This window comes from Hypomesus transpacificus, unplaced genomic scaffold, assembly GCF_021917145.1.
Source record: "Hypomesus transpacificus isolate Combined female unplaced genomic scaffold, fHypTra1 scaffold_30, whole genome shotgun sequence".
Classification (NCBI taxonomy): Eukaryota; Metazoa; Chordata; class Actinopteri; order Osmeriformes; family Osmeridae; genus Hypomesus; species Hypomesus transpacificus.
The window spans coordinates 1,295,409-1,321,444 of NW_025813826.1; the positions used below are offsets into that span (position 1 = coordinate 1,295,409).

Sequence of the window (26,036 nt, forward strand, 5' to 3'; positions counted from 1 at the left end):
AAAAGAGGCATTCTCTGAGTTCCACGGTCCAGAAAGAGAGGTAACGAAACCTTTTGGTAAGTTTCCATGGTAACTTATTCCGTGAAACTAACCTGCTCGCTAGCAGGTTTTCCATGCCAAACTCAGCGTTTCTTCCGATCCCCTCCCACTTTATGAGCCCGATAGCTTTGGCAGACACGGCATATCATTTCCTGGTTCAGCTGAGCGATCTCGAACAAAATTTAATTTGCTTAGTTATACGCTGGGAGACGCGATTTGATGTGCTTTAATTCCCTGATGAATACCTAAGTTAACGTTACCGTTTCCCGTCACAATCTGTCATTTATTTTAGCAACATTCTCAGCCCTTGGGCCTTCGTCGTGTGTTACATGCCGTGGACATGCACTCAGAATTGACCAAATGCCTTTGGGCACTGAAATAAATACAAATAATTGAAATTGTATTTGGTCATTAGCCTGACGTTGTCATACTCATAATTCTAGTCAGAATATGAGTCTGAGAACTCTCCGTTGGGCTTTGACTCAAGGCGTGTTTCAAACGAGCCTGGAAAACAAATGCCTCTTCGCTCAATTAGATAGATCTACAACCAATCAGAGCAACAGAGTTTAAACAGAAATTAAACTTTTACCGATTCCCGTAGGAAGGACGGCAAAAACATATTTTCCATCGACAAATGCCTTGATTGCGTCTCTCTGTTCCTCTTTCAAAATTAATGCGCTGTCGATGTCTTCTAAAACAGACTCGATGGCAGAATCATAACATCCCAGATCTCCAGCGGTAGCCATGTTTGTTCAAAACGAATTCAACTTAAGCGCTCTTTTGTGTCGTGGGTGATTACGTTACTGTTGATCATCTGTCCATCATCGTATAAAGCCCGCCCTGGCAATTTCATTGGTTCGCCCAGATTCTGGTTTTCTGTAGTTGGTCCCCAATACGAGACCCTCCAGACCCAACTTCCCGACCAAATTTTTTGGGGGGCGGGGAGAAGTTGGGCTGGCAGCCAGGCTATTTGGTCATTACCTACAAATAAAAATCACAATGAGTAGCCCAGCCTATTTCTATCGGATATTGTTCCTACAATTTACATGATTCATATGATTCCTACAATTTACATGATGTACCATATGAAACTGGTGTTTCAGCAAATCTATTTCAACATTGTAGGGGGTCAATATTGGCCAAACAACCGAAAGTAATTCCCCTATGGTTTGACGGAAGATGGGAAACTGAACAGTGTATTAACATTAACCACATAAGGCCAATACCAATGGAATTACAGTTATTTGACTATTTTGATTTTTGAGTTAAATCAGAGCAAGAATGGTCAAATTAAGGTTGAATAATTTTTATCATATTGCAAATGAATGATATCAATGAAGGTTAACTCTTATGTCTACTCTACCATGATTATTGTAAACCAGAGATAGAAAGCAAGAGTGAGGAAGAAGGAGTAGGACAAGCTAGAGCTGAGGAGAACGTCTCAGGAGATCAATAATCCACAAAACAATGCTTCACAATTCCTTACGAACAACTACAATCACCCCAGAATCTTGACCCTTACTTATCAACATGACTAGCAATGCTACAGTAATTTACTCAAGGAGATGTGAGAGCCATCAAGTTGAGACTCCATCCAGTAACTCCATATTTTACCATATGAGAGGTGGGGGCAGGTTGATAGCCATACAAGATCAGCCTTTATTCTTCTGCCCTAAGTACACCATCTCTTGGTCAAAATAGAAATTCAGAAAATTCAACTATTAATATTAATATAGGTTATTGTTCCTACAACTAACATCACCTGTGACCATGCATCCTCTCGTAACTGGTGTTCCAGTAAATCTTTTTCGAGATTAGCCTTTATTCTTCTACCCTAAGTAGGCCTACACCATCTCTTGGTGAGTTTTTGGCACTTTCTCCATGAGATGCAGTTTGTACAACTAATTTAATTGTAACATGAGATTACATTAGCTACATTTTACTGTTCCACATGCAAAATTCACCTGCCTTTAAATGAACGTCTCACTGTATACAGCATGCCCTGTTGTCAGAATGTGCAAATCGTTTTTATATTCATTATTCTCATAATGGCCGGGTTCCCCAGATTCGTTAAGAAGCTTTTAACGCTAAAAACGTCTTAAGAACATTCTAAGAGCGTTCTAGAGCGCTTTCCCATGTTAGAGTAACTCAACTCAGAGTTCAGGGTTAATCTCAGAGTTTGTTAAACCCGCTACCTGGAATACCCCCATGGTGTCTTAATACTGCGGCTCACTGAACTCAAACATTCAAATATTTCTATAAACCTTGCCTTTTATTCTTTGATTTATTATTTTGAGCTTTGTTTCTTCCAAGCTTATCTGAGTTCTGTTGTATGGTTGTGCTCTATAGATGTATTTGCAAACTACAACTGTTTATTAAGTTTAAGGTTTTTTGCAGATTAGAACTTGAAGTGGCGATGAGGATTTAAAATATTTTGAGAATATTGTTTTTATATATAACATTACAAGGGTGTACTTAAAAACTTCAAATAAGCCTAACTGGATGATAATGTCCATATAACAACTTCAGATGGAACACAATTTAAATTGTGAGGGAGTTTTATTCACTCACAAACTATACTGCTGTATAATAAACATCCACAAAATTATACTTGTTCTGGAATATAAAATATATTTAAGACATGTTGTCTCATAGCTTACAACAATATCCTGCTCCATAATATTCAAATATCACTCAAACATACTTAAGATACATAAGCAACCACATATTGACCTTAATATTGAACAATACAGTTTCTATTTTGTTGAACCCAGTCAGCTGCTCGCTTGTTGTCTGCCATATATTACCGAGCGAAAGCTGCTGCTGCTGCTACTCCTAACTCTGCTAACGCTGCTGCTGCTTTTAGCTGTGTGCTTTGCTTGCATGTGATAGTTTAGGCTGGAAGTAAACTCAGCCTGACAATCAGTACACACAGCCTTAGTTTTGTCAACCGAGCCGTCTCGCAACTTTTTGAAACGGAACTTCCCATCTAAAAGCCCTCTCTTCATCATTCAGCTACCATCGGCAGTTGAAGTCATGTGACGACAGGTGATTCCTTATTACCTTAAATTAACACAAATGCAGGGATTGTGTGAGTCTGATTTCAGCTGATGACAGGATGGACAGCACGAGTGCCATATCAGAACTGGCTTTGTCCAAATATCGCAATGGAACTAGAATGGGAAATCTCTCTGCCTTGGAGTGGCTAGCATAGTACACATGCATACAATATCAAGGCAGGGAGCATAAATATATATTTATATTGGATGTAAATCCTCCAAAATGCAAACCACAAACCAGAGAAGTATTCTACGTGGAAAGGATCTTATGATGTCCCACTGGGTTACTAATAATATAAGGTGGTTTCAGAATATTCTCATGGTCATGTTGGAATTATGTGACTGTGTATTCTCTGTGTATCTAAAAGGGCTCTCAAGTCTCCCGTATTCGCCATGAGACTCATGCATTTCAACCATTTCTCGCGCTCTCATGCAACACCTTGTATTTCTCATGCTGAAAATTAAGGTTTAACTTGTCCCGATACAATTAATGGATGAGGCGCAGGCATACAGAGGTAAGTTTTCTGCCGAGTTGAGAGCTCTCGAGTTATAAAGACTTTAATGCCACCTCCAGCCAATCAGAAACACCAGCACAGCTGTGTGGTCCTTAGGGGAGGAAGATTGAGAGCATTTAAAACAATTATGCAGCTATAAACCATAGAAATAGACCAAGCGAAGGAGCTCTTTAAAGATAGCGCTCTCGTTCAATTCTATGGAAAGTGCTCAGTGGCGCAGTGAGGCAAGCAAGAAACAGACCGTGCCATCTTTCAACTTCTGCATCGTCCGGTCTTGCACAGAACAGTGGCTCGCCATGCTCCTAGCTCCAAGGCTTGTGGACGCTCGCAACCAGCTGCATACTACTTCATACTTTGCAACAATCAGTCGTGAACGTGTAAGCTAAGGCATTGCAATAGAAGCAGATACATATGTGAACTTTACAAAGATCAATGCTATCAGTACTGTATAGTATTCCTTTCACTTTAGAAATATAGGCCTGTTCTAAATGGAACTCACCACATAGGTTTTTCTTTTTGCTTCGTATTTTTAGTATGACTGCCTACGTATTGTGTCAGATGAAATTAACTATAAACTTGAATACCTGGCTCCGTGGTTGTTCTGGCTCGGCAAAGCAAGGTATATATGTGTGTCTGTTACTATTATGATGACGATGAGTAGGCTATTGCTTTATTGGGTGTGCTTTGCCTTCGGCAAGGGCGCAACCATTGTTATCTCACATATATATTAATATTATTATTGTGAGAATGCTGTTAAGCATTCTCACTATTGTTTTCCTGTTTCTCTTTCTTCTTATTGTTGGAATGCTGCTTCAGCGGCATGGTTTTCCAATGGATCGTTTTTTTAAATCCTCTTAATCCTCTTAAACTTCTTCAACTTTCAAATCCTTCTTCTTCCTCAATTCTTCAGCTACAGCCACCATTTAAACTTTAAAACGTTGACAAAACCCTAAACTATTTTTGTATAATTCAGCTTTTTGATATCTATTCAACTTAATATCACTGATTATGTTTCATTACTTTTTCAAACCGTTTCTGAGATTTACATGGGTGTGTACGAGAAAGCCTATTGTGCAACTGAAACGCTTAGAGTGGAGGGGAGCTTCAGATGTCGTTGAAAACATATTTCTAGTTTGCGAGCATTGCCACAATTTTCGCTCTTCATGCTTCGTTTTTGGATCAATAGATATCAAATTTTGTGCTAGTTGCAGTGTTTCCCACAGATTAGAAAACTATATGTGGCGGGGGGGGGGGGGGGATTGGAAATAATTCACAAAATCAACAACAACAAACAAATAATTTCTGCATATGCAGGTAGCGACGCTGCATACAGGGTGCTAAATAACTATTTAACTGTTCGGCTCCATGACGCCGGGTAAGTAGCTAGCTCTTGAAACTTCTCACCAAAAGAACGTAGGGGAACCTTCGATTAAGACATGTCCGTCGGTACCTAGCGAAAAGTAGCCTCAACTTTCCTAGACCTTTAGCTACGGCACTAATGCTGAAGGCTCGCTGATGTAGCTGTCGGTCTCACTAGAACGGCGTATGCATTGTTGCTAACGTGTGCTGACGTAGTGACTGTGTGTGTATGTGAGAAAGACGCGTGCGTGAAAGAGACGGAGGGAGAGCAGGGAAAGGAAATGCAGCTGAACGAATACGCTGCGTGTTTTTACCTAAATAGCGATAAAAAAAAATGTTTTACGAAACGCAATGTGTGGCGGCCGGAGTTGATTCTGTGGCGCACCGCCACAAATTAGTCTATGTGTGGGAAACACTGAGTTGTAGACAGTTGCCTGTGGCCCCATAGAGTCCAATGTAAATGTGGTGACAAATTCGTCACAGAAAACAAAAAATAACAAGATTTATAAAGCACCATCACCGTGGCAACCACACAAACACGCGCCAGTCTCTTACACAGGTGATTGGTATTAGCTGATTAGTGGAGACACAAGACAAGCTTTTCAGTCAACTTGTCTCATTAAAAGAATAAGAGCACCACAACACAACTACTACCACTAATGATACTGCTATATCTTATGCCACTACTACAACTACTAATTCTGCAGATGCTGCTAATATCTCTTTTACTAACTACTATGCTAATGGTAGGCTACTATTTTGTTCTACTCATTGAAATTGGAGAGCACAGTGACATCTAGTGGTCAGCTAAAATTATAGCAGCCGTTTAAACCAACTGAATGCGATGTACAAGTAGTTTCTGTCGTACTTAGCCTCGTTAATTATTCAATGTCGTTCATTTTTGTAAGGCTACGTGATGGTCTAATTCTCTTGTTCATTCATTAAAACCATACATGTGTATTTGAGAACTGTGTAATTTTCATACCCACAAATATGTTTTACTGTGATGTACTGGTCTACACCACACTTTGTAAGGTTCTGCAAACAGTATAAGGGCGGTAGAATGCTTAAGTGTATGGAAGTATTAAATGAATGCTGATACAGAGTGGTAGCTTACACAAACACTCTGCTTATATAGCTGTCTCATTCCTTACATTTGTGATATGTATTGTGAATCGGGGGAATACTTGTGGGGACAGTGGGGGTGTGCTTGTGCAATATAAAAAGGCAGTGTACCATAAGTGTTCAGGGGAATCGCTCTCTTACTCCGGTAGCATCCATATCGTCCTTTACTTTCTGCTCTTCTGCTAATAATTCTCAACTGTACTATTCTGCTAATGAACTATACTCTTCTGCTAATATAACCTACTTCTCTTCTGCTGCTGAACTATACTCTTATGCTAATATAACCTACTTTTCGTTTGCTAATGATAATTCTCTAATCGTCCTCTAATAATAACTATGTACTCTATTAATAACTGTTTGCACTTCTGCCAATGTAGTGTTCGCCTCCTATTAAGACGACAAGCACTGGTTTCTTTCCCTCTTCTAAGGTTTAGAAGTGTGCCACAACTTTGAACCAGTTTGTGACATCTGAAGCATTGAACGTCATCAATCACGTGGCATCGTCATTTCACACAAGCACCAAACCACTTTTTCGAAACTGTGCGTATTGGTTTTGCGACACAAGCATCGATGCGTCAGTGCCATACGTCCCATCCCTAGTAATTAGTAATGCGATTACTAAAAGCAAGTGTTTAACACGTCTACATGATTATTTTTATTAATCGTTGTATGCTCCACGGACAAAACTTGCACCATCATCCTTCTGCAAAATAGTGTCGCCGTGTCTTCTATGTTGTATTTTTCATTCAATCAACACAGTGAATCCTACTAAGAAAGCCGAGTAAACGCACTCAATAGTAGGCTACATCTGCTACTGATATTACTATCCCAACTAATTTAAACTGTTAAAACTATAATATTCTTGTTACAACTAGCTAGCCTACTTCTTCTGTTTAACAGTTCAACTTTCAGCTTCTCCCGCATTGTAGGCTATTTAAGCTCTTAGCTTTGTTAGATGATGCAGTTCAGCTTCCACACTGCCTCTTGAAATTAAACTTTTTCTTTGATTGCTTAACAACGTTCAAACTTATTCTCCCGCATTGTATTTAAGCACTTAGCTTTGTGAGATGATGCAGTTCAGCTACCACACTGCCTCTTTAGAGTGAGTCACACATTTTTTAAATTAATTTCAGCTTGCAGGTATTTTCTCATTTCTGTATTTTCAGCCATTTAAAAAAATAATTTAAGATTTCAGCATTCCAACGCATTTTCAGCAGGAAATGCCTTTTCTAGTTGTGAGAATGCTGTTATGCATTCTCACTATTGCTTTTCAACTTCTCAGTTCTTCCGCCGTTTTTTGCCCTATAACGAGTCCTGCATACTTTCACCGATTCCTACAATTTTTGTATCAAAACGTTCAGCTCCTTCAGGAGATGATGGCTATGACTTCTGGTATTTCTCACTTTTATACTTTTTAAAGAATTAAGGTTTTTGTGCAAATTATTCTCCCATTAAAAGTAATGGTAAATCCTTTCAAATCATTAAAAAGCTTCCTCCTCTTTCAAACTTAACTACTTCAGCATACTTTCAGCTAGAGACACCATTCAGCCTTTAGAATGTTCACAAGACATTTAGCTATTCCCAAATGATTAATCTTTTTCAAATATTCAGCCAATTTTGATTTGTGACAGTTTTAAATACATGAAAAATTTAGCTCCTTCTTGATTTTTATGATTGAGCAGCCAGCAGAGTGGCACACTCGTCAGAGAATTTTGAAAGTAGACGTGTTTTTAAACTGCCGGTAGAGTCGTATTTCTGACCGCAGAGACATTTAAAGGACATGACTGGTTTCGGGAGAGTCTTGGGACTCGGAAAATATCCATTTTTTGGATTGGACGTATAGTTTTGCATCTAGGTTAACTTGTTTGAGGTTTGGATGCTAGCTAAATGTGTCATTCTCTCTGCCCAGCTCGTTAGCGAGTACAGCTAATCCATTGCCGTGGCAACCAAACAGACACGCACCATGAAAGCAGAATTGGGTAACGTTTTGGAAACTGCAAAAATAGTTGTATTTATGACCGCACAGACACATAAAGGATATCAATGGTTTCGGCAGAGTCTTGGGTCTCGGAATATATACTTATTTTTTGGATTGGAAGTACAGTTTTGCGTCTAGATTAACTTGTTTGAGGTGTGGATGCTAGGTAAATGTTTGTTATTCTCTTATAATCGAGCTAGCGCGATATGGCTCTCCATAAAACGGTTCGACTTTTTCTTCAACTACAGTATCGACCAAATTGGCCAAACAAGGAACGTACATTGAGCTTAAAGTGTACATAATCTAGCTAGATCGTTTTTATTTTAGCAAGCTTTACAGAAATATGCAAACATCGAGGCTGGACTGTCTTACAGTAGCTGACCGTCATGAACAGCCAAACCAGGGCTGGGGTAACTGCAGCTGGCGTTAATCCTACGAACAAACGCTTTGTAACTGGAAAGCTTTTACTTTTAATTGACGATATTGAACACATATGTAAAGTAACTTGTCTTTACTCTAAATATCTTCTCCGTTTTCAATTTGAAGTAGTCGATCTAGATCTAGGAAATCTTCCATTGCATCCTCTCTAGCTTCACGCCTTCGGTTATTATTCAAGCCTACGGTGTTAATACATACCACTTTGACACACTTGCAAGAAATGATCCGCTGATTAAATGTAGCATGATCTTATTATTTATGTATAAAAAAACTCACCAGGGACAACGACAACATCGGCAACCCTGCACTATGAATTATTATTTTGATGTCATCTTAAATTAAGTGTCTGAACAGGACTGGGTGTGCAGGCACGCATGATTAGTTTCTCCTCCGTCTTGAACCTGAAACCTAGATTGTAGGTTAGAAATGTTGCCAGTCTGTTGCCAATGACCAACGGTTGCTACGTTTTTCCAGCAAGTTCAAGTCATTCCAGTGTTGTCCTTTCACCTTCAAATTCAATTCCAAAAATTCAATTCCAAAAATTCAATTCCAATAGAGGGAGTCAGGTGGCTGAGCGGTTAGGGAATCGGGCTAGTAATCTGAAGGTCGCCAGTTCGATTCCCGGCTGCGCCAAATGACATTGTGTCCTTGGGCAAGGCACTTCACCCTACTTGCCTCGGTGGGAATGTCCCTGTACTTACTGTAAGTCGCTCTGGATAAGAGCGTCTGCTAAATGACAAAAATAAAATAAAAAATTTGTTCAACCCAGACTTCAGCAACTGGTTTTCTGCTAAATTTTTTACATTTTCCTGCAGCTCATCTTTCTGAAATGTTCCCCTTTTTGTGTTGGATTTTTCTTATTCTTTTCTTCTGTTTTCTGCCTTCAACTTGCTCCAGATCCTTTCAAAAATACCTTTCACAGCAGTATCTTTCAACTGCCAGTACTTTAGCTTTTTTTTTTCTCTTTTCTGTACTTTTCTGCCTTCATCTTGCTGCAGGTCCTTTCTAACATACATTTCAGGCCTTTTAAAACTCCAGCAAATAATATTCAGCTACATTTTCACATTTGTATGCACTGTTGGGGTGTGCTGCCTTCGGCGAGCACAAACCATTGTTATCTCACATATATATTACTTATTATTATTGTTTATTTTCGCGCCACTAAGGCCCAGTCAATATTTGGACTACATAGACAACGTCGATGTCAAAAGGTTCGTCTTGGTCGCGATTGCGTTGCTTCTATTGGGATTTATGTTCCGTTGCACGGTTTAGGTTTTAATTAAGTTTTTGTGGCAAAAGTGAAGCTAACGGTAGCTAACTTGCTAGCCACAGTCACTGACGTCACTAACGTCACGAAATATCGCGTGACTACCTCTAGCAGAACATTAGTTTGGCAGCTCGTTAACGTCTGGGAGATAGCTAGGCTAACTGCTTTACTGCAAGGGAGCTGCAGAAACGCCACAAGCAAATAGGCCAGGGTGATAACTATTTACTCATTTTACTTTGTGATATGAAAAACAATATAAGCTGATATAAGGAAGTATCAAATCAAATCAAATCAAATTTATTTGTATAGCCCTTTTTACACGCAAGCATGTCACAGAGGGCTTCACATGCGCCCATAGAACTGCCCCTCAACCAACCTAAACCCTCAAGGAAGACAAGGAAAAACTCCCAGAAAAACTCCCACCGGGAGAAAAAATGGAAGAAACCTTGGGAGGAGCAATTCAGAGAGGGATCCCCTCCTCCAGAGACGGTTGGTAAGAGAGAGGAGCAGAACACAAGCTAAACATAGTCATACAGTGTCAATGGGTTTTGAAACACCAAAATCCATTGTTCGGCTTTATAGACGTTGGATGGGACCGGGAAACTCGCTGTTGGCCGTCATGGAGACTGGATTCCGGGTGACGACCTGGTTCAGCGTTGGCAGACCGACGACCAAGCAGGTCCTGACAGCTCAAACCCCCCACACCACAGGGAATGTGTGGGGGGGGGACAGAGAGGAGAGCAGGGATTAGAGAATGCCAGGAGCAGCTAACAGTTACAGTCAAAATAGAATGAGATCCCCACCGGTCAAGTGTGGACTAGTGCAGCAATTTAACAGAGCAAAAAGGGTATTTGATGCAGCCCCACACACCAAAACAACGACAGCCCCCCTCAGTTGGAACATGAAATCTGTTCCAGGGGAAAGAACTCTAAAGTAGGTTATACTTATACGAATAAGGATGAAAACAGCCAGTCCCCCGTTGTCTCCAACTAGTAATAAAAACTATAACAGTAACAATATACAGCAACGGAACTATAATAATAATAATACTAACAATATACAGTAACAGGTTTACTTTATTTGTAACATCTAGCTGGGCAATGTGAACATAAGCTATAATTAAAGTAAAAAAGTATTAAAGTAGTTACATCTACTTTCGAAAACATTAGTCTACTATTTCACTGAAGCATTAGCATCATGACATTAGCCTCTGATGTCCGGGCAACACATACTACAGCGGTCTATGATGCATCTGTTTTCAATCGTTAAAATAAACATTCCTCACAATTACATTTTCGTTGTAGGATTTATTATGACATTAGATTACAAGTAAACGATTTGTTGGTGAAATTATCATTACCTGTGGTTTCAAACCAGTGTAGCTTGCTGTAGCCTAGTAGCCTACTGTAGCTAACAAAAACATCTCCACAGCTGTTTACAGTACAGTACTGACTGTAGGAAGTCAAACGGCGGCACATGTTTGGCACTTACTTAAATCAAAAGTCTTTCAATGGGTGAAACTATCTGACTAGTGACTACTAATCTGAACTCCATTGCCACAGCCAAAACTTTGTCAATCTGTTCATGAAAATAATTAATTTCAGCCTAGACCGTACAATGTAAGTAACATTAAATCGAATTCAACCAACACAATCGCTACCAAGACAGTCTAGTAGTAGTAGAAGCCTACAATTTACCGGGGCAGCTTCTCTACACAGTAGGGCTATATCGCATTTTGCCATGTTAATGACATGATTGCAACCACTGACATTTTTATGAATGAGTGATTTTTGCCTAAATAAATGTCAAACTTATTTACGTTTTTGGAGGCATATTTTCAGTTAGCAGATGGTACTATTTGAATCGCGATTTCATCTGAGATAGCTACTCCTGGTAACGTTGTTGTTAAAATAAGCTTCAAAGGGGGTTCTTTATTAATGAATGAATGCAATATGAGTAGGCTAAATGCCTGAAAATATCACGAGAAGGGAAAAACTTACAATGACCTTTAAGCCATAGAGATTAGGTCCATTTTTACACCGGTCTGCCAAGTGTATTCGTTTTGATTCAACTATGAGGTTGCTGATCACCATTCCCTCTTGCAGGGGAAGTAACAACTTTGTTGCACAAGCATACTTTGTTAGCTACAAACTTCTGCTGGGCGTCTAGCATATGGTCTAGCTGGCTAATTGTTACTAAGTAACAACTTTGTTGCAGGAGCATTCTTTGTACATTGCAAGCTAACAGTGTCCGGTAGGCTTCTTCGCTATAAATAATGATGTTAAACCGGGACCACTAAGCCCTCAAAGAAAATGTATGGTCAAAGAAACAAAAGAAAGGTTTGAGGTTACTCTGAAAATGACTAATAAAATAGGCTAATGTACTAATAAAACCGCTAAATCCTTCTCTAACTAGGCTCCTTTATCTTGCATAATGAACATAACGTACATAACGTTTTTTAAGTAATCAATAAGCCTGCGCTTGCCCTCATTACTCAAATGATGCCGATCGGGGCGGTAAAATTACAAAATAGGACGCGGGTATAATATAGAGCTATTTGTCTTCAAGGCCAGCCAATGAGAATATTGTGAATAAAAATAACACTGACACAGGCGGCCAATAAACAGGCAGATGTTAGCCTTGCTTTGTTTGAAAAAGAAGAAGCGGGAAGCCATTTAGTATATAAGAGGCAGATGTTGGATGTTGGATTATATCACACCATGGAAAACCAAAGTCGTCCCCACGTCTGGATCGTTGGCAGCTCGTTGGTCTACTGGCTTGCGTGGCACGTGGAGGAGGTCAGATTGTACCCCGACCTTGCACTGGAGTGCCATATTGAATGGGTAGGGGTGAGGGTCATGAGGTGGGCAGACCCTTGTGCCTAAGCTCCGTGAGAAGCGTGGCATGCTTCCCAGCCCGGACATAATGGTGCTCCACGTCGGGGGAAACAACCTCAGCCAAGTGACCGGGCTAGACCTGACGAGGCGGATGAAGCGACACCTGGGGGCCATCATGGAGATGTTCCCAAACACTCTGCTGATGTTTTCGGATATCCTGGAACGCTGCGTCTGGAGGTATCAGAGGAGCGCCAGCGCTTCTGGTATCGACAGGGCAAGACGTAGAGTCAACGCAGCGGTGCCTAGCTTCCTAGCATTCAACACCCCCAAATACGACACAGTTTCGTGTGTACATACCCACCCGACAGTGTCCACCTCGACAACAATGTGTTCTTGGGCACAACACCGGCCCTGCCGGTAGGCTACTCTATATAGCGAGCAACTCTACATTCATACTTCTCTGAGCTTGCTTTAAAATAACAGAAAACAATAATATATTGATGTTGATACATTTAGATGCTTTTATGAATCAATATGTCCTCCACTTCAGAAACACGGTCCAACACATAATTACACAAATGCAATATTAGACGTCCCATAGCCTACAACCTCATAACCAGGTGCAACAGGTGCCTCGAGAGGATTAAGGAGTTGAAGCAGCAAATGCTGTGTCTTCCTCTTGTTGGGCAACCAACAAGTTGTTTATATATCATTACAATATACTTTTATGAATCAATATGTCCTACCACTTCAGAAACACGGTCCTACACATAATTACACAAATGCAATATTAGACGTCCCATAGCCTACAACCTCATAACCAGGTGCAACAGGTGCCTCGAGAGGATTAAGGAGTTGAAGCAGCAAATGCTGTGTCTTCCTCTTGTTGGGCAACCAACAAGTTGTTTATATCTCATTACAATATACTAAGTTTACTATGGCGCTGCTTCTTCATGAGCTACATTTGGCCTCCTTCTCTTCCAACCAACTAGTAACACCACTCCTTCATCTGAGTGATACATGTAATTTTTACAAAATTATTATCAAGGGAACATAATGGTCAGAACTGCAGTCATACAATTAAATGCTTTTTGAAATATGTAAACACCAGGAGACTATGGGCAGCTGGGGCAGCCGCAAGCACACCCTCACAATTCCCCCAGAAATTGTATGCTCTCTAGTTATTACTAGCTTTCCTAGCTTTATTAATTGTTTCCTATGGTACTGTGCGCTTTGCATAAAAGTAGATATATTAAATGTAATACTGATTTAATAAATCAGTGACCTATATAGCTACCCTTCTTTTCAGTAGGAGTCATAAGCAACTGCTGCACAAAATCAACTTTTGTGCAGCAGCAACCACAGCCTCCCAGACACTGTTCTGAGAGGTGTAATGTTTTCCTGCACCATAAATATCCCATTTAAGAAGGGCCTACAAGTTCTCAAAAATATTTAGGTCAGGTGAGGAAGGGTAGCCTGGTCCTAACCAGACTCTTGTACATTTCATTTGTACAGAGAGTCTGGCCTCGCTCCATTGACAAGCGTTGACTTCCTTGTAGGCGGGTACTCTGTTGAAGTGAACTATTGGATCTGCCCAGAGCCACTCTGATCTGCCATAACCAATCGCTAGCGTTCGCCTTAGCCAATTCCTTCACCACTACTGTAACAGAGCTAGCTGCCGTAGCTGGAAAATCAAAGTTTTCCCAAACCCCGTGGGGAGGAGGGCCACAACATCATGGCCACCAACAAAACTCTGCAAAACTTGTTCTTGCTCCGGCTTTAGCTGTTGGATATTCGGCAGCGTTGCCACAACGGACCGAATGGCTTCGCTCGCATCTTTCTCCGCCGCCATTACAGAACTACAACAGAAACTAGCGCACGACATCAACGTCATCGTTCTCAGCCACTCCCTCTGTTCGCTGATTGGCCGGTTAAAAAGTGCAAAATCTGACTTACCTACTGAACGGCCAGACCAAGTACAGAAGCAAAATCCAAATTGAGCGGAAGTACGTAGGTCGGCAGAGCCAGGCTAGAGGAAGGGGGCCATGTCATTATTCTTTCATCTTTAATGCCTTTACTGGCTAGCCATGAAGTGGAGTACTTTGATGCATGCGATGGAGCATTGTTCTGCACTTTTTCCTGTACCACTGCTTGAAGAAGGTGTCGTCTAAAAAGTGGCAGTAGGTTTGGGAGTTGATTTTGAGTCCATCTTTAACCCAAAAAGGTCCAACTAGCTCATCTTTAAGGCCATGCCAGTACCCCACCTCCACCTTGCTGGAGCTCTGTGCCCGTTACTGATCCAGCCACGGGCCCATCCATTTGGTCTGTCAAGAAACAGTAATCTCATCAGTCCATAAAATCTTTGAAATATCTTGTCTTTAGATATCTCTTGGCCCAGTCTTGACGTTTCAACTTATGTGTCTTGTTCAGTGGTGGTCAGGTTTTTAGCCTTCCTTACCATGTCATTGAGCATTGAACACCTTTTACTTCTGGGCACTTCAGGTAGGTTGCAGTTCTGGACTATGACAGCGCTGGAGGATAATGGGTTCCTGGTAGCTTCATGTTTGATTCTTAAATCTTTGGCAGTAATTTGCATATTTTTTTCTCAACACGCTCCTTCAACCCTGTTGATTATTTGCGACAAAACATTTGATGGTTCTGTGATCATGCCCCAATATCTTAGCAATTTCAAGAGTGCTGCATCCCTCTGGAAGACTAAACATTTTACTTTTCAGAGTCAGTTAAATCTCTTTTTGGACCATTTTGCCTGAGGAAAAGAAGCTGCCTAATAATTATGCACACCTTGATATTGGGTGTTGATCTCCTTAGGCCACACCTTCCCTCATTACACAAATACACGTCACCTGATATACTTCAATCCAATAGGTATTCAAGTTTATACAGCTTGGAGTTGGAATATATGCATACAAATTATGATATATAAAATACTTAATTGCCTAATAATTGTGCACAGTGTCATGACAATTTGTGAAAAACTATAAACTATAACTTAAAATCGGCCATTGATCCAATTGCCTTGAAATGTGAATTCATGTGTGAGATACATGTCTCTACCATGTCAATTTTAAAATAGTTCGCAATTTTTAGAAGTAATCCGCCATTGCGTGACCTGCGAAGCGAAAATAGTAGGCTAAACTCGTAAACATTTAGGCTTTTCTGTGTAACTGGAGGTAGCTAGCTTCAAGTAGTTCCAAGATCTTCTCATTGTAGCTTGCCTGTCAAACTTTGATGAGGTTGATATCTAAGACCTAACTTTAAAAGATGCATGGCATAATACTTGCTTCCTCTGGTTAGAGAGATGGAGACCACACCACATTTCACTTTAATGCAATGTCATTGCCTGCCTCTGTTTTAACTCCCTGATTTGAATACAGGATTTACATTCAGAGGAATACAGTAAGTTGTAATGGAATTTTATTAGTAACATTATTTGTTAATGTATTTATTGTTTTTGTTTATTGGACTTGTTTTATGATGAGATGAGAGTGACTCTTGACAGACCAAATGGATGGGCCCGTGGCTTGATCAGTAATGGGCACAGGGCTCCAGCAAGGTGGAGGTGGGATACTGGCATGGCCATAAAGATGAGGTAGTTGGACCTTTTCGGGTTGAAGATGGACTCAAAATTAACTCCCAAAGCAGTGGTACAGGAAGAAGTGCATCTTCCAAGAAGACCATGATTTTTATGCAGAACGATGCTCCATCGCATGCATCAAAGTACTCCACTTCATGGCTCGCCAGTAAAGGCATTAAAGATGAAAGAATAATGACATGGCCCCCTTCCTCACCTGACCTAAACCCTGTTGAGAACTTGTGGGCCCTCCTTAAACAGGATATTTACAGTGCAGGCTGTGGTTGCTGCTGCACAAAAGTTGATCATCAACAGATTAAGAAATTGACAAACTTCATGAATGGTAGGCTTATGACTCTTACTGAAAATAAGGGTGGGTACTGGTCACTAATTTTTTTAATCAGTATAAAAAAATCTATAATAAAATGTATCCTCAAAGTTGCCTAATAATTGTGCACAGTGTAGAGAAAATAACGTTATTCTTGCTGTTATTGCTCCCATTCAGAGTGTACTTCATAAGAGCCTTGTGAAAGGGTTACAAAGATCTAAACAGACATGCTACTATTACCAACGTATGAAGGAACTCAGCCATGGTACACAATATTTGACCACATTGGTAGCCAACTGCTTTCTGAATGCTCATGGTTTGAGCTCTACAGGACAATGTCCCTTAATGTGGGTGTATTAAACATTTATTAGTGGAGGGCACCCATTTTAGCATGGTAATAGTTACTTGAAGCATAAGTTACTACACCAGTTGGGTGTAGCCATGAATACTTGGGTAGGCTGCAGCATTGTCACCAACATTCACTTCATGACCTTAACATCACGATGAACCGCGATTCAGAGCCAATGTCGTGAAATATATTCTATGTCTTCAACCAATTCTCAAAGTTTGAATCAACATTAAAACTCAACAAGGTCTGATGCAAAGTATTTATCAGAATTCAGAGTCACAGAGATTCCAACAAACTATGTGTGTTCCGGGGAGCAGACTGGAATTTTTCTCTGGACATTCCTCTATATATCAAAACCTTCTGTGATTTTGCTATTGGTACATTATAGTTGGTCACAGATGCATTTATGCATTCGCACCCGGTTGGTCAATTGTCATAGAATCTGAATTACAAGTGTTTTTTTCTAGTCTCCTACTTTCTGGGCCTACGTTTGGCCTTGAAATCCAGCTGCACTGGGCTGCTGAGCGTAGGGTCATAAATCTGTCCCATGATATCTGGGCCTTGTAGTTTTCTATGGAAGAAGCATATACACACAGACTTCTCTCGCCCTCAGCCCCTAAATATCCAGATTTGCACTTTGGGCTTAATATCTTCTACATATCAGTGGCAATACTAATCAATCAACAGTTTTGCATCTGGTTTTCAGTAATATAGCATGTAAAGGTAAAGAAGTGAGAGGTTTATTTTCAATCATATAATCCATAATCATTACCCATCTTCATAATTACAACAGTGTGATGTTTTTTCCACAACAGCAACACCCTTAAACAGCATTAGGATAGATAATGTGTGCAAATATATACTTGTGATATAACACCACCCTTCTGATGACTATCAGTTACTATAACCAAAGCTCAATACAATTCTTTGACCATAAATGCATGGCCGAAATCTTGCAAAGATATATTCAAGTGCGGTGGATTGTTTGATTGTTTCCTGTTTGAGGATTGTGATGCGACTGCCAGGATCAGAACAATCTGTACAACCTACACACCATCTGTGTTGAAGAAATGTTCCATTATCCGAGATGTTGAAAACGAGATAACAAGTGACTACAAGGGTAGCTATGATAGGCAGTTACATGACTGAGAATTATAGTTAACGTGCCATGACCCAGAGGATATCATGTAACGTTCTGGTCAATGTTCTATGACGTTAGAGGAAACGTTGGTAATCGTCCATGGTCGCTGGTATAGCGCCAGAAGAGCGTTGTGTGGACGCTGGTGACGCTGGTAAACGTCGGTCGAAGAAAGTGACGGAGAACGTTAAGTGCAATCAGCACATTGACTTCTTCACACGTGGAGACCAGACCCTCGACCATTGTTATACAGCATTCTGGGGCACTTACAAACCCCTTCCCCGCCCTGCTTTTGGCAAGGCTGATCACACCTCCATTCTTCTCCTTCCCGCATATAGACAAAAGCTAAAACAGGTCGGACCAGTTGCAAGGTCAGTGTGGAGTGACGAGAGTGTGGCGACCCTCCAGGACTGTTTTGACACCACTGACTGGCTGATGTTTAAGGCCAAAATATGCTTCTGCGTCTCCGTTTACGGATGGGCGGGCACACGGATACGCACGGATACGGACGGATAGACTGCGTTTATGGTTCTCTGTAGGCTGTGGGTGCTGAAAACAATTCACCGCCAGAAGAGTAGGTGGCGCAACGTTTTTTGTGAGACGTAGTCGAGTGTTTATTTACCTAGATTACCGAGAAGTCTGAGCAAATTTACAGATTAGCCGTTTCATCAATAAAATATGCACATTTTCTGCAACTACACTGCCCATTTCTCGTCACATTTTAATTCAGATGCTGATTTACATGTACTGTTTAGCTGAAATAGGAATTGTAAAAACTTACAGCAATGGCGGTCAAAGGAGTCTGTTCATCCTGTTTTTCAGGGCAACCCCGCCCCTGACGCAAGCGGTTCTTAAAACCGGTTCTTAGACCAATCACAGCCAAGGGGGTCTCCGTAGCTCTCTGTAGCTCTCCGAAATTACGACGGATAGTTAGAAAACCAGGAGGTGCACGTCAAGCTCTCCGAGGCTCTCCGAGGGCTGACGTAGAGCTCGTAGAGGGCGTTCCACGGAGACAAGGGCGTTCCCATGTGTCCTTTTTTTGAAAAACGCAGAAACATATATCGCCCTTTAGGGAGGCAGCAGATGGGGACATAAACAAATACACGGACACTGTTTCCAGCTACATTCAACACTGCATTGATGACGTCATCCCCAAGAAGGTTGTCCGGTCTTTCCCCAATCAGAAGCCCTGGGTTGATGCCGCGGTCTGGGCCAAGCTGAGAGCCCGGTCTGTCGCCTGTAACTCTGGGGACCCTGATTAGCACAGGAAGGCCAGATACGACCTTCTGAAGGCCATCAAAACAGAAAAAAGGGCTTACAGGACCAAGGTGGAGTCCAGATACCATGGCTCTGACCCCAGGCGCATGTGGAGTGGATTTAAAGCCATTACAGACAACAAAGGAAGAGGCTACAGTGAGACTCAGTCCTCTGTCCCACTGCCAGACGAGCTGAATGCCTACGCTCGCATTGAGAGGGACAGTGACCCCCCTGCAGTGAAGCTACATGAAGGCCTAGCCAGTGGTGTGCCTACATTAACTGTAGCTGAGGTGAGGCACTGCTTCAAAAAGATCAACCCTCGCAAGGCACCTGGCCCAGATGGCATATCAGGTAGGGCCTTCAGGGGTTGTGCCGACCAGCTAGCAGGGGTCTTCAGTGACATATTGTACCTCTCCCTCAGCTTGTCTGTACTCCCCACTTGCTTCAAGAGAACCACCATTGTCCATGTGCCCAAAAACACCAAGGTCACCTGCATGAACGGCTATCGCCCTATAGCACTGACCTCTGTCATCATGAAGTGCTTCGAGCGGGTAGTCAAATGATTCATCTGCTCCTCGCTGCCTCCCACCCTGGACCCTATGCAGTTTGCATACCGGTCCAACAATTCTGCAGACGATGACATTGCCCTGACAATGCACACCGCTTTCTCCCACCTGGACAAAGGGAATACCTATGTGAGGATACTGGTCATTGACTACAGTGCAGCATTCAATACCATCATCCCCTCTAGACTTGTCTCCAAGCTTGTGGACCTGGGACTAAGCACCTCCCTATGCAAGTGGATCCTCAACTTCCTGACAGGAAGGCCACAGGTGGTGAGAATCGGTGACCGCACCTCATCCACACAAGCACACATCTTGGTGTCGGGACAATAACCTCTTTAGTCAGCAAGACTTAAGGCCGATTTATACTTCTGCGTCTCCGTTAACGGACAGACGCACGCACGGAGTCGGACGGATTGGTTGAATTTATACTACTCCGACGGCTCTGCGTGCTGAAAGCAATTCACAGCCAGAACAGTAGATGACGCTGCACTGCGATGCTAGCTAGGTTATCAAAAAGTCGGAGCAAATTTACAAATGAACCGTTTCATCAATAAAATTAGCAAATTTTCAGCAACTACGCTGCCCATTTCTCGTCACATTTTAATTCAGATGCTGATTTACATGTACTGTTTAGCTGAAATAAGAGTTGTAAAAACTTACAAAAATGGCGGTCAAAGGATTCTGTTCTCTTGTTGGTCACGGCAACCCCGCTCCCACCCCTGACGTAAGCGGTTCTTAATACGGACCAATCATAGCCAAGGGGTATCCGTAAAAAGACGCACGGACAGACGGATAGTCAGGAAAATCAGGAGGCGCACGCAGAGCTCTGTGAGGGCTCTGCGAGGACACGCAGAGGGCGTTTCTTGATGGAGAGGGCGTTCCCCCTGTGCGTGTGCGTAAAAACGCAGAAGTATAAATCGGCCTTAAGGAGATGATTGTGGACTATAGGAGGTGGCAGGAGGAGGAGCATGCACCCCTACACATCAACAGATCCAAAGTGGAAAAGGTCAGCTGCTTCAGGTTCCTCAGGGTGAACATCAGCAATGACCTCACCTGGAATGCTCACACAGACAATGTGGTCAAAGCCGCACGGAAACACATCTTCTTCCTTAAGGAGACTGAAGAAGTTTGGCATGGACTCAGTCATCCTCACTAACTTTTACAGATGCACTATAGAGAGCATACTGACTGGTTGCATCACAGTGTGGTATGGGAGCTGCACAGACAGGAACTGCAAGTCCCTACATAGTGTGGTCAGGTCTGCTGATCAAGCTCCCAGCCCTACAAGACACCTACCACACACGATGCCTCAGGAAAGCTGGAAGGATTCTAAGAGACTGTTACCACCCATCCTTCAGTCTTTTTACCTTGTTGCCTTCTGGCAGGCGACACCTTGTACGGCACCTTGTACCGAAGCATTAGGTCTCGCACATGCAGACTGGAGCCATCAGGCTTCTGAATGGACATTGATACACTTCTCACTAGCTACTTTACACACTTGTCACTTTCAGCTACTGGTTGCACTATCAGCAATATTGCACAATTCTACCCCTGTCTCTAGGTTAGAATATAGTTTACAAGGTTAGTATAGCTTATTATGTGTATTAGAGGTTTAGTATACTGTACTGTATATTGTATATGATTTTGTATATTTAGGAAGTTTATTATATTTTAGCTTATCATAGATGTAAAACTGAATACTTATACGTTAGGTTATGCCAGGTTGCTTTGTGTTGTCTTGTCCCAAGAATTTCAGTGCCCTGTCTGACCTTGGGTTGTTCTATGCATCTGACAATAAAAGATTTGAACTTGAATTAAACTGACTACTTGCTCTCCGGTGTTCACCTATCGTGTCCGCAGTCACTCATCCAACACTTTTCTTTCTCTTTCTTTGACTTCGAGCATGCCCTCTTATCGGTGTTCTGATTGCTGACTTAGTTGCAGGTGACAGCCACAAGCAAACGCCTAATCTCGCATCCACAACGTGTCTGCGCTTTGGCCACAGAGTTCGATCAGGGTTACCACAAGAGATATTATGTGTTGTGACGATTCGTCCCTCCCCCGGGTGCAGGACAGCAAATGAGACGCTGAGACGGACAGTTTGCAGCAACTTAGGTTCTATATTTTTTTCTTTTCTTTTCAGCAGAGCCAGAACGTTAGCAGGAACACTGCCGTACTAGGTAGTCAAAACGGTCAACAAAATTACTTCGCAAAAAAACAAGGCATATAAATGTTTGGACAACTCTCAGGCCGCCCCTCAATCGCCGTTGCGCCAGTCCTTCTCCGGCTACACTCCCCTTCCTTCATCTAATCGGGACCTTTTAAAGCAAGCAAAAGCATGCATATGAGTACAACTGTTCAGCTGAATACCTCAATTAGGTTTCCTTAGGCCTACCTCCCAGGAGAGGGTGCCCCCGGACCCTGTATTCCACCTGACCCCTCACAGTGTGCAGATGTCAATGCTGTAAGATGCCACCACAAGGAAGGGGAAATAACAATAAGGGATAGGATACACGAGAGAAGGCCGTCCATTAGCAAAATTCTACAAAGATACAAATGCTACTCCACCTAAAACTGTTAGCCAGTAACATATTACAAAAAACCCAGGGAGTTTCAAAATGCAGATATGTAGGGCTATTGGTTATCCTACTCATCATAGGCTCACCTAAAATATTAATGAAATGAATCAAATTAAATGTATTCCGCTTGTTTTTGGATTGTGGAAGTAAAAACTGTGAGTACATACTTAGCTAGGTGCAATGCTTTATATTTCATTGTGTCATGGATCATCCTAAGAGGATAATTGCCAATGTGATGTCTGTCTATGCTCATGACCTTTAATTAACACCTGCAGGGATTGTGTGAGTTTTATGACACAATGCACAGTTTGCGTGCCATGCTTGAACAAGCTTTGCCCATTTACATTCAAATCTTTTGTCTTTCACCCTCTTATTCCTCTCCTCCTTGTTCTCATTCCTCCCCTAACTCTCCTCCTTTCTTTCTTCTCCATTTAGGAAAAACCCCCTCATCACCCCTCACCCCTCCCTCTCCACCACCCTCACCTTGACCTTCTATGCCCAGAAGGTCACAGCAACCTTCATCCTGGAGGCAGTTGGAGGTGAAAAGGACTTATTGCTTCTTTAACAAGTATCTCAAGGCCCCACAAAACCAATTGAATAAACTTGTGTCTTTAGCATGTGCAGTGTCGGCCATGCTGTCGGAGGTGGCAGGCAGTGAGATGGGCTTTGGGTCCAGCCAGAAAGGTCAAGAAGTCGGAGAGGATCTGGAGTTTGACGTGGTGCTTTGCCAAGAAGAGCTGACCGAGAGGGCTCTGCAGCTCTGCCTCCTACTGCCACCTGGGCTGCTGCCTGTGAGTGGACACACACTCTGCCTCTACAAAAGAACAAGACAAAGTTGTGCAGCATGGTGTCTTAGTGTCTCTTACTCAAATAGAAATACTATTCCTTTAATCTGTCACTGTCCCTCTCTGTGTCTATCTTCAGCCTTGTCAGTCTTCTCATAGTTTTGCTCTGGATGCAGTTGACAGTCTGGTGCGTTGTGGAATCCTTGTTATGGAGGAGGTAAGACAGACACACACTTCTCTCACACGCACACACACACATAGAAAACTCAACATCAGCATGTTGCTGGTGCATGCTCCCTTCTTTGTGAGCAGGTTCCCAGAGACACACCTCTGTGTGACTTCTGGACCAAGCGGAGTCCTCAGACCTGGAGCTCCTCAGACAACCCTGACAGCGACTCTGACCATGAGGAGCAGGACTCTCGCTCATACAAGGTACTCACACACACATGCAGCTTTACACACACACAGGCTTCAAGATACACACGTGCTTCTACAGGGTAGTCACACTCTCTTACAAGATGCAAACACACAGGTGTACACACGCATACATGCTCCTACAACCTAATAGACACACACACACATGCACTTCTACAAGGTACAGTACACAAACACACTCATACAAGGTACACACAAACTTACAGACACGCTCCTATATGGTACACACACTCAGACTTCTCCCTTACGGAAGGAAAATATATTACAGTATATTGGAAAATATGATGTGATATATTAGGCAATATATGTCCATATATGGGATTAAATAATTATATTGTACGGAAATACATGGGATAATATATTGATGATAAATATATTACTAATATATTATAAACTATAATATATTCATGTAATATATTGCAATATATTGCAGAATACAGCAATGATTGTTTTCCATATATTGCAACATATTCAACATGAATATATGATATATGTGTTTATATATCCTAAAATATATGCAATTTTAAATCTATAAATACCACCATAATGTATTCCGATTTATATGGGAAAATGTATTGGTAATATATGTAAATACATATATTCATGTAATATATTGCAATATATTGCAGAATACAGCAATGATTGTTTTCCATATATTGCAACATATTCAACATGAATATATTATATATGTGTTTATATATCCTAAAATATATGCAATTTTAAATCTATAAATACCACCATAATGTATTCCGATTTATATGGGAAAATGTATTGGTAATATATGTAAAGATATAGTGTCACATGTATGTTTAATATATGGTAGAATATATTTGAATTATATCTAAACAAATATAGCTGTAAACAGCAATGGCGAATTCCTCCTTCAAAATGGCAAAATATTGTAAAATTGACATAATAGATAGTTACACCGGGATTACCCAGAAAACTAGAAACTGTTTTGTAAAAAAAAAAACCACCTATGTCTGGGGTTGAACCTGGAACCCTTCGGTTACCAGCTCAACCTCTCATCCAATTGAGCCATTCCAAGATCTAGACTTTTCAGTGTACAGTTACTGAATAATAAAATAAGACGTTTCTCCTATGGCAATCATAGTCACATTTGGTCCAAGCTCAAACAGCTCTAATTCAGTCATATTTTCACATATTAAGGTGAAACTTTGCAGGGTACTTCAGGGGGAAGTCACCTTAAAGCCTATTCCTGACGGGGTAATCCTAATTATATGGAAAGATATACATGAAATAAATGTACAGATATGTGTTCAATATATTGTGGAATATATTTTTAATATAAGTAAAATTATATGGAAAAATATTTGAAATATGTGACACAATGATCTCTTACAGCAAACCTCTTTTGAATTAGCCACTTCCCCCTAAATAAATGTCAATCTTACGGTATTTACGTGTTTGGGGGCTGAGCGGTTAGGGAATCAGGTTATTATTAATCAGAAGATTGCCGGTTCGATTCCCGGAAGCGCAAAAATGAAGCTGTGTCCTTGGGCAAGGCAATTCACCCTACTTGCCTCGGGGTATGTCCCTGTACTTACTGTAACTTACTGTAAGTCACTAGATAAGATCGTCTGCTAAATGACTAAATGTAAATATCACCATATATGTCTGTACATTGTATGGGCATGTTCTCATATATGTACACATGCATTGTACAATATATCTTTCCATATAATTTTACATATATTTAAAATATATTCTATCATATATGAAGCATACATGTGACACTATATCTTTACATATATTACCCATAAATTTTCCCATATAAAGCGGCATAGATTATGGTGGTTATTTATGAATACATAATTGCATATATTTTGGGATATATAACCACATATATTGTATATTCATGTTCCATATATTGCAATATATGGAAAACGGCAATCATTGCTGTATTCTGCAATATATTGCAATATATTACATGAATATATATAATAGTTTATAATATATTAGTAATATATTTATCATCAATATATTATCCCATGTATTTCCATATATAATATATTGGTCAATGTAATGGAAAATAATAAATTACAATATATTAAAATGTATTTCAAATCATATATTGGTATATATGGAACATATTTTCTTTCCGTAAGGGCTACATGTTAATACACACGCCCCGACAAGGTACACACGCTCCTACATGGTACCCATGTAACGTGTTTTGTCCCATGTCTCAAGAATCAATGAAACGCTGCAACAAGGTACACAAAGATACACATGCACTCCTGCAAGGGACTGTACACATAAACACTCTCCTACAAGGTACACATGCACACACGCTCCTACAAGGTTCACATACAGACATAATACTTCTACATGGCACACATACTAACACTCATGCTTCTACACAAACA

At 41.1% G+C, this 26,036-nt stretch overlaps 1 protein-coding gene across 1 annotated transcript in view; it reads left to right on the forward strand.

Annotated features, from left to right (window-relative positions):
* gpat2 (glycerol-3-phosphate acyltransferase 2, mitochondrial) overlaps positions 1-26,036 on the forward strand; it is a 106,733-nt gene that overhangs the window by 78,655 nt on the left and 2,042 nt on the right. The window contains exons 15-18 of the mRNA XM_047015312.1: positions 22,862-22,965; positions 23,042-23,217; positions 23,351-23,428; positions 23,524-23,643. Coding sequence (XP_046871268.1) covers positions 22,862-22,965; positions 23,042-23,217; positions 23,351-23,428; positions 23,524-23,643 — 478 coding nt within the window. The remainder of the gene's footprint in view (positions 1-22,861; positions 22,966-23,041; positions 23,218-23,350; positions 23,429-23,523; positions 23,644-26,036) is intronic.